This window comes from Prionailurus viverrinus, chromosome C1 (assembly GCF_022837055.1).
Source record: "Prionailurus viverrinus isolate Anna chromosome C1, UM_Priviv_1.0, whole genome shotgun sequence".
In the NCBI taxonomy this organism is placed as follows: Eukaryota; Metazoa; Chordata; class Mammalia; order Carnivora; family Felidae; genus Prionailurus; species Prionailurus viverrinus.
The window spans coordinates 138,113,335-138,128,816 of record NC_062568.1 but is presented as its reverse complement, the minus strand read 5'-3'; the positions used below and the strand labels follow the sequence as shown (position 1 = coordinate 138,128,816).

Sequence of the window (15,482 nt, the reverse complement as noted above, 5' to 3'; positions counted from 1 at the left end):
ACAGTTGATAAACATATTCTGTATGTTATTTGTATTATATACTGTATTCTTATAATAAAGTAAGCTAGGGAAAAGAAAAAATATATATGTTTTAAAGTTTATTTTGAGAGAGAGAGAGCACACGTGAACGGGGAAGGGGCAGAGAGAGAGAGAGAGAGAGAGAGAGAGAGAGAGAGAGAATCCCAAGCAGTCTCTGTGCTGTCATTGTAGAGCCAGACCTGGGGCTGGAGCTCAAGAACTGTGAGATCATGACCTGAGCCAGAATCAAGAGTCAAGACGCCTAACCAACCGAGCCACTTGGTTTTCCTAATGAAGAGAAAATACATTTACAGAACTATACTATAAAAAATCTGTGTATAAGGCACTTGTGCAGTTCAAACCCCTTTTGTTTAAGCTGTATTTCTGTAATCTCTGTCCAGCTTTAATAACCTTTTCCTGTGCTCTTTCTGATATGTTACTCCTAATTTGTTGCCACCTGAGAAACAATAGGATTAAGCTTCTTAAGAATTAACCCATGAAAAGAAGTTCTAGTGTTAAGAGGCAGGTAGTTTTGTTCTTTGACAGTATCCCTGCCACTGTGGATAGAATTCCTTCTTTTGACGGGTGACGGGATTAGTGAAAACAGTGAAATGAACTCTTTGTTTCAAGTGTATAGGAATCTGAAGCTGATTTTACATTATGAGATTAATTTTGCTATTTACCCCTGAATACTTTCCCCTTTAAAAATTATAGCTTTGGGGGCTCCTGGGTGCCTCAGTTGGTTAAATGTCTGACTTTGGCTCAGGTCTTGATCTCGCTGTGGGTTTGAGCCCCACGTTAATTAGGCTTCGGTGCTGTCAGTGCACAGCCCGCCTCAGATCCTCTGTTTCCCTTCTTTCTGACCCTCCGCTGCACACGCGCACACGCGCACACGCGCATGTGCTCCCTCTCTCTCTGTCAAAAATAAACATTAAGGGGCGTCTGGGTGGCGCAGTCGGTTAAGCGTCCGACTTCAGCCAGGTCACGATCTCGCGGTCCGGGAGTTCGAGCCCCGCGTCGGGCTCTGGGCTGATGGCTCAGAGCCTGGAGCCTGTTTCCGATTCTGTGTCTCCCTCTCTCTCTGCCCCTCGCCTGTTCATGCTCTGTCTCTCTCTCTGTCCCCAAAATAAATAAACGTTGAAAAAAAAAATTTTTTTTTAAAAATAAACATTAAAAAAAGTTTAAAAAAACTAAAGCTTTGGATATGATATATCTGTGTTAATATACATGTGTGAATTGGAGAAAATGAAAGAACTGAACTTTCATTTAGCTGTAAATATAAATCTCATATAAGGTAAAGTGTGTCAATTTAATTAAGTTGTCATTTTAGAATAAGAATCCTTTACAATAGTCTAAAATTATTATAATTTATCAGAGCAGTTTTGCTTTGAGTTAGGAAGGTAAGAGACTGACAATAAATAACTATTCTTGCGATACATTCTTTTTGGATATTTGAATGCTTTCAGTATAATAAGAGTAGAGGGAGCCGGGGGGAGGGGACAGGGGTGTGAGAGCTATAAACAAACAATAGTATAAAGGGAAGAGTGCCAGAAGAGAAGTACAAAGTGATCTTACAGGAGGTGACTTCTCAGTAGAAGTGCAGGAAAATCAGGGAAATGGATGGAGGCAGTATTTGAACTGACTTGGGAATGGTAGGATAAATAAAATAAATGGTAGGAGCTGTTAGGCAGCCCTGGTAGAGGGCGTGGCTTGAGGTTACAGCAAGGAAACCGGGACCTTTCATTCATATTCTGGATATGGAAAGCTGTGTAGATTGAACAGGGCTCTAGTGGGGGTTGGCAAGTGTGATTTAATTTGAACATTTAATGAAGACATACGGTGTGCCAGATACTGTTAAAAGCATTCAGTAGGGGGATGGGGCGCCTGGGTGGCCCAGTTGGTTGAGTGTCCAACCTCGGCTTAGGTTGTGATCTCTTGGTTTGTGAGTTGGAGCCCCGCATCGGTCTCTGTGCTGGCAGCTCAGAGCCTGGAGCCTGCTTCGGATTCTGTGTGTCCCTCTTTCTCTGCCCCTCTGTCTCTTCATCTCTCTCAAAGGTAAATAAACCTTAAAAAAATTTTCTTTATAAATATTTAGTAGGGGGCACCTGGGTGGCTCAGTTGGTTAAATGTCTGACTCTTGATTTTGGCTCAGGTCATGATCTCACGGTTTGTGAGATCGAGTCCCACTTTAGGCTCTGTGTTGACAGTGTGGAGCCTGCTTGGGATTTTCCTTCCCTCTCTCTCTGCCCTTCCTTTCTTGTGCTCGCTTGTGTTCTCTCTCTCTCTCAAAATAAATAACTTAAAAAAAAATAAAAGTATTTAGTGGGTAAAGCCAACAAGATATAGGAGAGATTAAAAACTTTTTTTAAGGGCAGCTAAAAGTGTTTTGACTTTGTTTTATGATGCTTAAGTCAGTGAAGCCAGTAAAGTGCTGTTGTCTCTTTTAGGAAGTGACTAATTAATTGAATTATTACTGTGTGGCGGGAACTGTTCTAAGGGCTTTATATACTTTTTTTTTTCCATCCTCAATGATACTTCTATAAGGGTTCTCATTGCATTAAGATAAGAAAACTGTGATCCAGAGAAGTCAAGTAATTTGCCCAGTGTCTCAAAAGGGGGCTCTGATATAAACCCAGCAGTAGGCTCCAGATCCCAAAGTTTTAACTAGGAAAATTAATATAATAGCGATATAAGGAATTAATTAGAGGGGCACCTGGGTGGCTCAGTTGGTTAAGCATCTGACTTCAGCTCAGGTCATGATCTCGCGGTTGGTGAGTTTGAGCCCCGCATTGGGCTCTGTGCTGACAGTTCAGAGCCTGGAGCTTGCTTCAGATTCTGTGTCTCCGTCTGTCTGCCCCTCCCTGGCTTTTGTGTGCACTCGCTCTCTCTCAAAAATAAACAAACATTAAGAAAAAAAAGAATTAATTGGAAAATGGAGACTAGAGACAAACCAATGAAGAAACTATTGTTATAATTCAATGAAAAGGAAATAAAAAGAATACATAAGGTAGGAACACTTTATAGGAGAAAAGAGGGAAATTCATATTGGAGTGGCTTCTGAGCTTCTAAATTTATCTAGGCTTGTCAGTCATCCTGAAGTGGTCCTTAGAAGGTAGGGTTTTTGGTCACCCAACAGCTCCAAAGGAGTGAATTATGGTTGTCTGATGTTCACCTGGCTTTGTTGGTTATTACCTCGGTGGACTGCAAGCTTGAGAGTGGAACAGAGTATAAAAATAAGTAGTGGAACTTCAGAACTTGGTATTTTTGGAAGTTTGCTTTGGCTTTATAATTCTAAATTTGAAGTGGATAGCTTAGGACTAGATTAAATAGATCCACTGATTCCATTATTTGCAAAGTGGTATATACTAGCAGTGTTGGCCAAATATTTAAAGAAATACTGTTTTTTCTGACTTCAGCTAAATTTAGATCAACCATAAGATGGTATAAAGGAAATCATTTATTTTGGTAAAATTAGTTTTATTGGCATGGTCTTATGAACTCTCAGTAAATAAGGCAATATTTAAGGAAAACTTTTTTTTCTTTATAGAATGGCATTCACATGTTCATTTTGTAAATTCCGAACGTTTGAAGAAAAAGATATTGAGCTACATCTGGAAAGTTCTTCACACCAGGAAACATTGGATCATATTCAGAAACAAACCAAATTTGATAAAGTAGTTATGGAGTTTTTGCATGTAAGTAGCTGTTTTTAAATCAAGAGGCACTTTATTTGTATTTTAATTTCTTAGTTTTTCAGTTTCCCACCTCTCTTCCAAGTTTCTAAAAATTTAATTGACTACTTACTTAGAGAGTTTTTTTTAATATATGAAATTTATTGTCAAATTGGTTTCCAAACAACACCCAGTGCTCATCCCAAAAGATGCCCTCTTCAATGCCCATCACCTACCCTACCCTACCCTCCTTCCCACCCCCGTCAACCCTCAGTTCTCAGTTTTTAAGAGTCACTTAGAGAGTTTTTTTTTTTTTAAAAACTAGATGTGAATTCCTCTGTAAAGATTTTAGATTTGTAATTTGAGAGACTATTTTATGTTTTTACAGTAGTTTATGGCAGAGATGTCAGGAAAAAGAATTCCTTTAACACCTGATTATTGATGCAGAATCAGCTATCATAAGTTGAGAGTCTGCTGTGTACCTAGTGTTGTGCTGGGTACTTTCATTCATTATTTCATTTGAGCGTCATCGCAGTTCTTTTTTATCATGAAAGATCATGCTCAGAGCAGTGTAGTGACTCTTCTAGTTAACTGGCAGTCTGAATTCAGAGCTAGAGAGCTGATGTCTGTTTAGTGTCCTTTCTATTATCAGTGTGTGGTCACTAGTTCAACAGTTTTTCTTGACTATTTAACAAAAGGTGTTATGCAAGGACTGAAGACACAGATACCACCCTTAGTGAACTCACAGTAATTGGAAAGAACACACTCATTTATACACAGATGACACAGTTAAATCGGAGGGCCAGGAGTGAGGGTGTAGGCAGGGGGGTTTGGAAAAGGTGAGGATAGTTGGGGCCAGGGATGTTTAAGGAAGAGGCTAGAGCTGGACTGCTGATTGTACATATAGTGACTTTGGGCAAAAGACATGGAATTGTTAGGAGGTTAGAAATACAGTGATCATTCATTCTTCCCCATCCATGCAGAATTGTGTACCTTTACAGAAATTTCTTTCTGTTCATTTCATTCCTTAACTGGTTCCTGTCATTTAGGACTTTAATGTACCACCTGCCCTGAGAAGACCTCTTAACTCTTCCAGCTCTGTTTGATTTCTCTTGTTCTTTATGCCTAAAATACACTTTGAAAGTGAATATTTTTTGTAAGTATCCCAGTAATTTATTTGTATTTGTATTTAATGATAGTCTTTTTCAACTAAACTGTAAACTCCTTGAGGACAGATATTAGTTCTTATATAACAGATGTTATCTTCCATAGGCTGAGTTTGATGCTAAGCTCAGTGAAAACTTTTTGTGTTTCTTCCTATTTTGTTTTATAGGAATGTATGGTGAATAAATTCAAGAAAACATCTATTCGTAAACAGCAGACAAATAATCAAACAGAAGTAGTTAAAATAATTGAAAAAGATGTTATGGAAGGTAAGTATTTAAACAAAGTGTATTAGAAATTAACACATATATTTTACTTACCATAATCTATTTCAGTGTAGATGCTGCCCACTAGTGTGATCGAGTCATATGTGGTAGCCGTGAGTAGGTCATCAGAGGTGACCTCCTTTTCCTCTTCTCATGTTTACAAATTTATCACTACCTACCATTATGTTTCTCACTTCAGTTTTACAAGAAAAATCAGCTTTTCCTCTAGGTGGAAGTGAATTCTTACATTCTGTCTTCTCACTTCTCATCTCTTTAAGGACTTTTGCTCAAATAGTGAACTCTTCTGTTTTTCTGTCTTTTTATTTCTCTTGATTCTGTCCCTGAAGCCTATGCTTTCATCTTTAAAAAAGAAAAAAAAAACTACATCTTTTAAAAAAATTTATTTTATTTTATTTTATTTTATTTTATTTTATTTTATTTTATTTTATTTTATTTTATTTTATTTATTTTTATTTTATTTTATTTTATTTTATTTTATTTTATTTTATTTTATTTTATTTTATTTTATTTTATTTTAGACAGAGACAGAGACAGAGACAGAGACAGACAGGGCACGAGCGGGGGTGGGGTAGAGAGAGAGACACACACACAGAGTCCGAAGCAGGCTCCAGGCATCAGGTTCCCAGCTGTCAGCACTGAGCCAGACACAAGGCTCAAACTCATCAACTGCAAGATCATGATCTGAGCTGAAGTCAGACGCTCAACTGACTGAGCCACCCAGGTGCCCCCAAAAATCTCCATCTTTAAAAAAGAAAAGAAAAACAGATACTAGTTCCCCTAAAACTTGCTTTCCTATTAAACAACCATTCTTTAAAACATAGTCCATACTGATCTGTGTCTTCACTACCCATTACTACTTCGCCACAGTAGACCACTTTATGTTACCAGTGGTCTACCAAAACTGCTCTGACAGAGATTCCCGATACCAGTAGGGTGATTCAGTAGGTTCTTCTGAATCATTATTTTGCTTCTCTTACATTTTCCACTATTTTTTGTGAATCTGTTTCCACCCCTGGTTTCTGTGGTATCTCACTGTCCTGAGGTTCTTTATTCTTTTTCTTATTGTGTTTTTATTTTATTTTATTTTATTTTTTATTTTATTTTATTTTATTTTATTTTATTTTATTTTATTTTATTTTATTTTTATTATTTTTTTAAGAATTTATTTATTTTTGAGAGAGAGAGAGAGAGCAAGCAGGGGAGGGGCGAAGAGAGAATCCCCAGCAGGCTCTGTGCTTTCCACACCGAGTCTGACTTGGCTTGAACTGAGATCATGAACTGAGCTGAAATAAAAAATCAGATGCTCAACCAACTGAGGCACCCAGGTGCCCCTCTCTGTGAAGCTTTTAGAAGTTGATATTTCCCAGTATTCTGTTTTCAGTTCCATGATCTTCTCTTTTTATATTCCTTCCTTATGATTCATCTAATCTCAGAGCTTAAACTATCTCCTCTGTGTTGATTACTTACATACTTCTGTCTCTAACACAGATCTATCTTCTGAACTCTTCTCTTGAACATCGAGATGCTTATTGGCCTTTCTCTTCAGCAGTCTTACAAAAGGAATGTATCAAAAAAAATTTTGTGTGCTCTTTGGGCTTAATTCCACCCCATTAAGGAAACAAAAACTCAGAAGACTGGTCTTTCATTTTCCTTGGAAGGTAGCCCCACCATCTAAGCCACAAGTATAAAGTTAGTCCTAAGTAATTTTACTTTATTATATCTATAACATTGTATCTTATTGGTTCTGTCTTTTAAATATCTTCCAAGTCTGCTTCTTTACCTCTTTAAATATTGCATCTGTTCAAGTCTTTATCGTTCTCTTGGCAGTTATATTATTTTCCTAACTAGTGCCCTTACTTTCAGTCTTATCTCTTAAGTCTACTACATGATTGTAGTACTTCAAGAAGTTTAACTGGGTCTCCATCCTCTATAGGATAAACTTCAAATTCCTATGCCTGGCATGCAAAGTTCTCCATGATATAGGCCCTGCTCTTTTTGTCTCTTTTGTCCCTTCTTTATTCTCAGTGCCCCAGCTATATTGAATTACTTGGAACTCCCACAAAGTGCCATTTTCGCTCACCTTTCCCTTGCATACATTATAACTTCACTTGTAATAAATCTTGATCACAGTTTTCAAGGTCCAACATATATTTTGTTTTTTTGTGAATCCCAATTTTGACCTCTTTTTCCCTATCCTTGCCTACCCATATTCATTATTATGGAAATTCTTTTTTTTAGTACAAAAATCAACATTTGTCTTCTTTTATATTATATATTTGGGGGACAGACCCCTGGGACTCAGAGCAGGATTGTAGAATATGCAAGGAAATATAATGTAATTCTGCTTTATAATTTTAATCTGTTATCCATAGTTTTAATCTATATATGCAGATTTATGAAACATAGTAGAAAAAATTCAACATAACCTACATATCTTGATCTTCTTTTTGGAAGAAGGGGGTATGAATAACCATAGAAACGAAATAAAAACTCATTTTGTCAAAAATAAGAATATATGAATCATTACTTATTAATAACTGGCTTTCTTTTGTAGGTGTTACTGCAGATGATCACATGATGAAAGTGGAGACTGTTCACTGCAGTGCATGCAGTGTGTATATCCCTGCTTTGCATAGTTCAGTGCAGCAGCACTTAAAATCTCCTGATCATATCAAAGGGAAGCAGGTAAGTTTTGACCTGTCTTGATGAAGTCATTGAAGTGTTCATTAATCCTTTATTGTCCTTTAAGGCTGTTGTTTCACACCTACCTGCTTACATACAGTCCTATTAATCTTATGTGTGAAAAACTGTAAAGATAACTAGAGAGGCAGTGTAGCCTAGTAGTTAAGTTAAGCATGGTGGTTAAGATTGGGCTCTGGAGCAAGAAGTCCTGGGTTGAATCCTGGTCCAGTACATGATGTGTTAAGCAAGTAAATTAGCTTTTCTTTGTCCAAGTTTCCTTACTTGTAAAATGAGGATAGATAATCATTCTACTCTTGCATGACTGTTTAAAGATTAAGTTAGTTACAATAGAAAAGACACTTAAAATAGTGCCTGACACATAGTGTAAGCATTCAGGAAATCATAGCTATTGAACTGTTTTTTTCATTAACACTTTTTTAAGTTGGTTCAAAACAGTTTTATGAGAGTGTGTGTGTGTTTTAGAACAAAACGGAAAGATTTAATCATAACCTACATTTTTCTGATGGCTGGGAAAAATAAAAAAAAACTAGCATTACCAGTTACTATCTATTGTTACATTTTGGAGTAGAATTTACTAAAATATTCTAGGAAAAATGTACTGTTTTCTTTTTGATTGGCATATTTCTGCTTCTAAATTGGTTGGTTTTATTTAGTCCAGTTTATTTCAAATAAATGTTTATATTGTGAGAAACTAGCTTGTTTGAGAAGCAAACTTAAAAATTCAAATATTAAAGGCTTAAGTTTTAAATAGAGCACACCTGAGTCTTAAATTCATATTTTGTATTGATGTGATTTTCATTTAACTTAGACTTGGTTAGTCACTTTGAGCACATATAATCTTTTAAAAATCTTCGTCCTTTCTCTTCTCTTTTGGCATTCCTTTGACACTTTTTTGGCAACTAGACATTTTTTTTTTTAACGTTTTATTTATTTTTGAGACAGGGAGAGACAGAGCATGAACAGGGGAGGGTCAGAGAGAGGGAGACACAGAATCTAAAACAGGCTCCAGGCTCTGAGCTGTCAGCACAGAGCCTGACGTGGGGCTTGAACTCATGGAACACAAGATCATGACCTGAGCTGAAGTCGGATGCTTAACTGAGTGAGCCACCCAGGCGCCCTGGCAACTAGACATTTCATATTAACCTGTCCTCCTTTGTATAATACAGTCTTAGACTAACTACAGCCCACAGGAAGACTATTCTAGCAGTATGAAAAATTGTTCTTTCTCTTTTGATAGCATGAAAATTAGTAGTTAGAATAGTTAGGGTGGGGGAAAGTGCACGTATAGTAGAAAGGAGAGCAACTGTTTAGTAGACCTAGATGTGTCATGTGTAGTAACTGAGTGAATGAGTCTGATTGGCTTATTGAATCTTCATTATGTTAATCATGGATGGTTTAGGTTGTGGTCACAGTAGTTGTTGCTTTATAGCTTAATTTGCCAGTAGAGAAATAATTTAAATGTAGCAATTTGAGCATACAATGTTGTTTTAATTATAGAAATATTTTCATGGCATGGTTTTCAGGTACCTCACTGTGTTCTATTTTTCATAGGCTTATAAAGAACAAATAAAAAGAGAGAGTGTCTTGACTGCTACAAGCATTTTAAATAATCCAATAGTGAAGGCGCGATATGAACGTTTTGTTAAGGTAAGACTTTAGGGCAAAACCTTTTTAGGTTACATTGTAGTATCTTTATAATCAAATGGTGACATAGTAACTGATATTTAAATATAGTGCAACATTAGGAAGACTTTTACTTAATATCTTGCATATAGGTAAAAACATTGTTTTTCCTAATTGTTGGGATTTGTTGGGAGAGGGAACAATAAGTCATTCCTCTCTCATTTCTTTCTCACCGTGGATCATTTGAGAGAGATTCAGCAGTCTCATAGCAGATCATAATGTTAGCTTTATTCTTGATTTTTAAACAAAGGAGGACTTGAGGGATATGTCTTAACATGTGTAGTTACTGTGGACCTTAAGTTTATTTTATCTTGAGAGAGAGAGAGAGCTGGTGTGAGTGGGGGAGGGGCGGAGAGGGAGAGAGAGAGCATCCCAAGAAGGCTCCGAGTTGCCAGCTGTGGAGCCTGATAATGAATGGGGCTCAAATCCACTAACTGTGAGATCATGACCTGAGCCGAAACCAAGAATCAGACGCTTAACTGACTCAGTCACCCAGGTGCACCCTGTATTTCACTTCCAAATTAGATAAACTTTTATCTCCCCAGCTTCTGTTAACTGGTTCAGCTAGACAGCAGTAGGCTTCCTTAGCTTACCACATGTGCATATTATGTAGAAAGTACCTAAACTAAGGAGAACTCTTCTAGAATTTTTTACTATGAATGTGATCCATGGACCAGCAATATTGGTATTTCCTGGGAGTTCATTAGAAATGGAGAGTTGCATTTGAGCAAGATCCCAATTGATTCAGAAACATATTAAAATTCAAGAAGCACTGGTGTCGCGTTACTCAATGGTATCCCTTTGTTCAGCTTTCCTGTCTGCTGTGTTCCCTGATGTTATTCCCCAGAACATCCTCTGCCCATGGTCAGCTCTGGTCATGTCTTAAAAACTGTTTCAACTTTTAAGTGCTCTCAGTCTGACAGAATATCTTTTTAAATCTTTGTCCTATGAAGATATAATCAGTTCATCAATTTATCACATTTCTTCAACTGTTTCTACCTTCACCCCCTTGCCTGGATACTCATGGTCAGTCCTTCCAACAATGCAGTGCTGCCATTCCAAAAGTCCTCACTCATTCTTCCACCATTTACCAATTCCCAGCACTATGCCCTCTGTGGTTAGACTGTCTCACTGCAAGTATCATGGAATTGTACCATTGCTGTGTTTGCCAGATTTTCGCTGCAGTTCACAGTAATTTTGCGCATTACCAACCGATGTAATGTGCTTCCTACAGTGACTGTTTCAAAGCTTTTCCACTTTTTTTCTTTAAAAATTTTTTTGAATGTTTACTTATTTTTGATACAGAGAGAGAGAGAGCATGAGCAGGGCAGGGGCAGAGAGAGAGGGAGACACAGAATCCGAAGCAGGCTCCAGGCTCTGAGCTGTCAGCACAGAGCCTGACGTGGGGGCTCGAACCCATGAACTGTGAGATCATGACCTGAGCCGAAGTCAGACACTTAAGTGACTGAGCCACCCAGACGCCCCAAAGCTTTTCCACTCTTAACCTGTTTTCAGAGATCCTACCACAGAAGTACATTGAATCCTGGTGTAATTAAGTAGGACATAAATCTCTATCTGTTTCTACCAGAACCCACATATTTGCTTTTGTCATATGCATATGATTTTAGAAATTAGGTTACGAAAATGTGGCCTTTAAGCGTTCCATTTTATGGAATATAAAGAAATGACTTCAGTAATTTATCCACTTTGGTATGAAATAGGTACTGAACAAAGATGTCATGATTTGTCGTAAATTAAAAAGCTTCAGATTGTATTTATTTTTGATGTTACAGCAAATAAAAATTGCACTGGTAACAAAAATGAATATGCTGATTTTAAAAGCTGTTTTTCCTCATGTTTTTAGGGTGAGAATCCTTTTGAAATTCAAGATCATTCTCAAGATCAACAAATAGAAGGAGATGAGGAGGAGGAAGAAAAGATTGATGAACCTATTGAAGAAGAGGAGGAGGAGGAGGAGGAAGTGGAGGAAGTGGGGGAAGTAGAGGAAGTAGAAGAAGTGGAGGAAGCAGAGGAAGTGGGAGAAGGAGGAGGAGTGGAGGGAGTGGGAGACACAGAGGAAGCAGGGGACCAGGAGGCAGTGGGGGAAGGAGAGGCAGCCGTGGAGGGAGAAGCAGTGGGGGAGGGAGGAATGGGGGAAGGAGAGGAAGTAGAGGAAGCAGCAGCAAAGGAAAAGCCTGTTGACTTCCCTGTTGACCAACCTGAAGAAAATTAAATAGAGGGTATTAGTCAGATTTAAAAGAAGCTTTAAATTTCTCTCGTAATGTGGAAAAGGGTAAGAATTTTAATAGTTTAAAATATGAGAGTTAACACCCATGTTGCATGCATTCCACACATTCAGATTTGTTTTATATAATTTCTAAATGTTTGGCATTTGTTTAATAAAATGAGGGTAAGACTATTTTAGTTTAGTTTTTATAGTTACCAACTTAGATTAGATAAATTGTTTGTATAATTTTTAAGCTTAATTTTTATTACTTTAATTGGTGTTAAGGATAACAGATGTGTATTGTTAGTATATCTATTCTAATCATTTGAACTTAAATGCTGCTGTTGGGAGTATATATTCAAGTGTGCATTAATGTTTTCAATACTTACCCTAGAAGAGATAAATTGGGCAAGTATTTTGTGCTCTGACTGTGTATTTTTTTACTGCATTGGACATTGAATAGTAATTTGCGTTAAGATACGCTTAAAGGCTTTTTGTGACCATGTTTCCCTTTGTAGCAATAAAACGTTTTTTACAAAAACTCTTTCCCTGGATTAGCAATTTTAAATGAAATGATTCATCAATTAAATTAGTATTTAAAATGAGATTTTGCCTTAATGTAGGAGTTTAGCTCACGGATATTTCGAGATGATTGAGAAGAGTTGAAGAAATTTACTTCCATCATTTTAAAAGTACTACTAAAATATTTTTTCACATATTTCAAGTTGAGGTCAGTCCATAACTGACTTGTTTATACTTGTTTTAATTCCTTTCTTTTCTTTGTGCCTATGTCAGATCTTGAAATCTTGAAAATACATTTGAATACAAGTAATTTTTTATAGTTGTGTTAGTTCTTTTGTCATGTCTGTTTGTAGCTGAAGAACCAAGAAGCAAAAGTAATCACTTTTCTAAAAAACAAGTATTTCTTTCCTGAATATTTCTCTCCTTTTTAAAAAAAACTTTTTATAGTTTAAAAAAACTTCTTTGAGCTTACATACTGAAAAAGAGATGAGACTGACAGATGGTCTATTTTCTTTAACTTTTTTTTTTTTTTAATGTTTATTTATTTTGAGAGACAGAGTGAGGGCAGGGGAGGAGCAGAGAGAGAGGGAGACACAGAATCTGAATCAGGTTCCAGGCTCTGAGCTGTCAGCACAGAGCCCACGTGGGGCTCGAACTCATAACCTGAGCCGAAGTTGGAAGCTCAACCGACTGAGCCACCCAGATGGCCTATTTTCAAATGACCATCTATGTCACTGAAAAATAGTGCTCTTATTTCTTTGAATCTTTACTCTGGAGGGGGACTCAATGAAATAAAATAGCTTCTCAAAATACTGAGGCATTGAATGGATGAATATATAGGAATATTAAGTAATCTTAAGGCATTGAGTGTGTGAATATATAGGCATTTGTAGAATTTCACTTTTTTGCATACAACAAAACTTTTAAAATTACATTTTTGGAGGCTGTGTTGTGGGCTAGATTTGCTTATCTTTAAGCTTTAAGTCATTTGTATCCATTTACAGGGATTTAGAGCCAAATACGACTGGAGAAAATTGGGATCCTATCTAAGAGTCTGTATTTACCTAAATAGGCTTAAGAAAGCTTTTGCGCTCAGGAGTTAAAATTTTAAGGATAATAGGACTTGATCGACCTTCTGTTTCTCATTTATTTAGTTTCTACTTTATTTAAAAATACTGTGGAAGGGTAAGGTAAAAAGAGAACAGATCCCTTTGAGGTATAATTAGTGGGTTCTCTTGGCACTAAGTGGGTGTTTTTTTAAAAAAAGAATGTCCCTAGCAATTTGAGGTTTTAAACATTTGGAAAGAATCCTGAATAACAAGAATCTGTATAACAACTTCTAAGTAAATGTTTTATTTTATTTTAATTTAAGTTTAATTTTATTAATTCTTAAAAATGTTTATTTATTTAGAGAGTGTGCATGTGTGTGCAGGAAGGGCATAAAGGGAGAGAGAATCTCAAGCATATACCATACTGTCAGTGAAGAATCCTACTCGGGGCTCAATCCCACAAACCATGACATCAGGACCTGTGCCAAAATCAACAGTTAGACACTTAACCAACTGAGCTACCCAGGTGCCCCAGTTTTATTTGTTTTTTAAAGATTTTAAAGTAATCTCTACACCCAGTGTAGGGCTCGATCCCTGAGGTCAAGAGTAGCCTGCTCCACCTACTGAGCCAGCCAAGTCACCTATAAATGTTGTAGAGTAAGAGAGAAAGAACATGTGGGTAGCAATACTTGTGGGAAACATACAAAAACCTTCATTCAGACTAGCTTATTTGCAAAGTATTATTAATAAAGTATATTTTCTTAATTGTACTTAATTTAGAAATTCAAATTTATGTATATCCTGTTAGGTAATTTGTAGTTAGGCAATTTGTTTCATTTTTTAAATGTTTTTAATGTTTATTTTTGAGACAGAGACAGAGTGTGAGTGGGAGAAGGGCAGAGAGAAGGGGGGACACAGAATCTGAAGCAGGCTCCAGGCTCTGAGCTATTAGCACAGAGCCCAATGTGGGGCTCGAACTCCTGGATCGCAAGATCATGACCTGAGCTGAAGTGGGACCTTAACCGACTGAGCCACTCAGGCACCCCTGTAGTTAGGCAATTTAATTTGCTGGCAGATTAATTTTTGTGATCCTTAAAGTTTATATTTTCAATACTTTTCTGATAAGGATTTGTATGATATCTTTTAACTTTCAACTTCTGTTATCCAAGTGTTACTTGTGTGTTTATTAAAAAACAAAACATGGGGCGCCTGGGTGGCTCAGTTGTTTAAGTGTTGGACTCTTGATTTTAGCTCAGGTCATGAGACCTCCCCCACTCATGTGAATGCACATGCTCTCTCTGAAAATAAATAAACATTAAAGAAAAAGAAAGCATGTAATTACAGTAGCCAAAGAAATTTATATATGATTTACACAGTTGGTTAAGCCAGATGCCTAGGGATCGGCCTATATTCTTCCCTTTTTATCACCTCCTACCTCCAGGCTACTGGAAAGTCTGAGTTTTCTACTTCCAAATTTTATCTGTCTGCTTCCACATCTGCTACTACCATTCCCAGTTCAAGTCCCCGTCATCTCTTACCTGGATTATTAAAATAGTTTATTAACTAATCTCATTTCTACTCTTGCCCTGCTAGATTCAGTTTTCCACACACAAGTGTAATTTTCTAAAAATAGAATTCAGGTAATACTAGTCTCCTCCTTCTTTTTGTATCTGTACAATTTAAACTCCTTATAGCAATCAGGCCTGGCCTAGCATTCCTGCTTTATATCATGCTATTCTTCTCTCCAGCCACGGTTGTCTTCTGTTTAAAAAAATTCATTTTTAAAAATTTATTTTGAACAAGAGAGCATAAGTGGGAGAGGGGCACAGGGAGGGGGAGAGAGAGAATCCCAAGCAGGCTCAGTGCTGTCAGGTGGAGCTGAATGTGGGGCTTGACCCCACGAACCATGAGATAATGACCTGAACCAAAACCAAGAGTCCAGCACTTAATGGATTGAGCCACGCAGGCACCTCTCTCTATAATATTTTACAAAAGCATTAGAATGGCCTGATTCAATCTCTAGGAGTGAGAAAACTGGGTCTTGTTCTTGTTTTTGTTTTTTTCTCCCATTGGATTATGTAATTCTTACAAGTATGTGAAGGTTGTTTTTTTTTTTTGTTTTGTTTTTTTTTTTTTTTTTAATGTTTGTTTATTTTTG

The 15,482-nt window shown here is 37.0% G+C and overlaps 1 protein-coding gene across 5 annotated transcripts in view; it reads left to right on the top strand.

The window, feature by feature from the left end:
* Positions 1–12,294, top strand: part of ZNF326 (zinc finger protein 326) — a 37,503-nt gene extending 25,209 nt beyond the window's left edge. For all 5 annotated transcript variants that reach the window (XM_047871233.1, XM_047871232.1, XM_047871234.1 and 2 more), the window contains 5 exons: positions 3,566–3,713; positions 5,023–5,122; positions 7,695–7,825; positions 9,395–9,490; positions 11,391–12,294. In XM_047871233.1, the coding sequence (XP_047727189.1) occupies positions 3,566–3,713; positions 5,023–5,122; positions 7,695–7,825; positions 9,395–9,490; positions 11,391–11,759 (844 nt within the window). In that variant the 3' untranslated portion in view covers positions 11,760–12,294. The remainder of the gene's footprint in view (positions 1–3,565; positions 3,714–5,022; positions 5,123–7,694; positions 7,826–9,394; positions 9,491–11,390) is intronic.
* Positions 12,295–15,482: the final 3,188 nt, after the last annotated feature.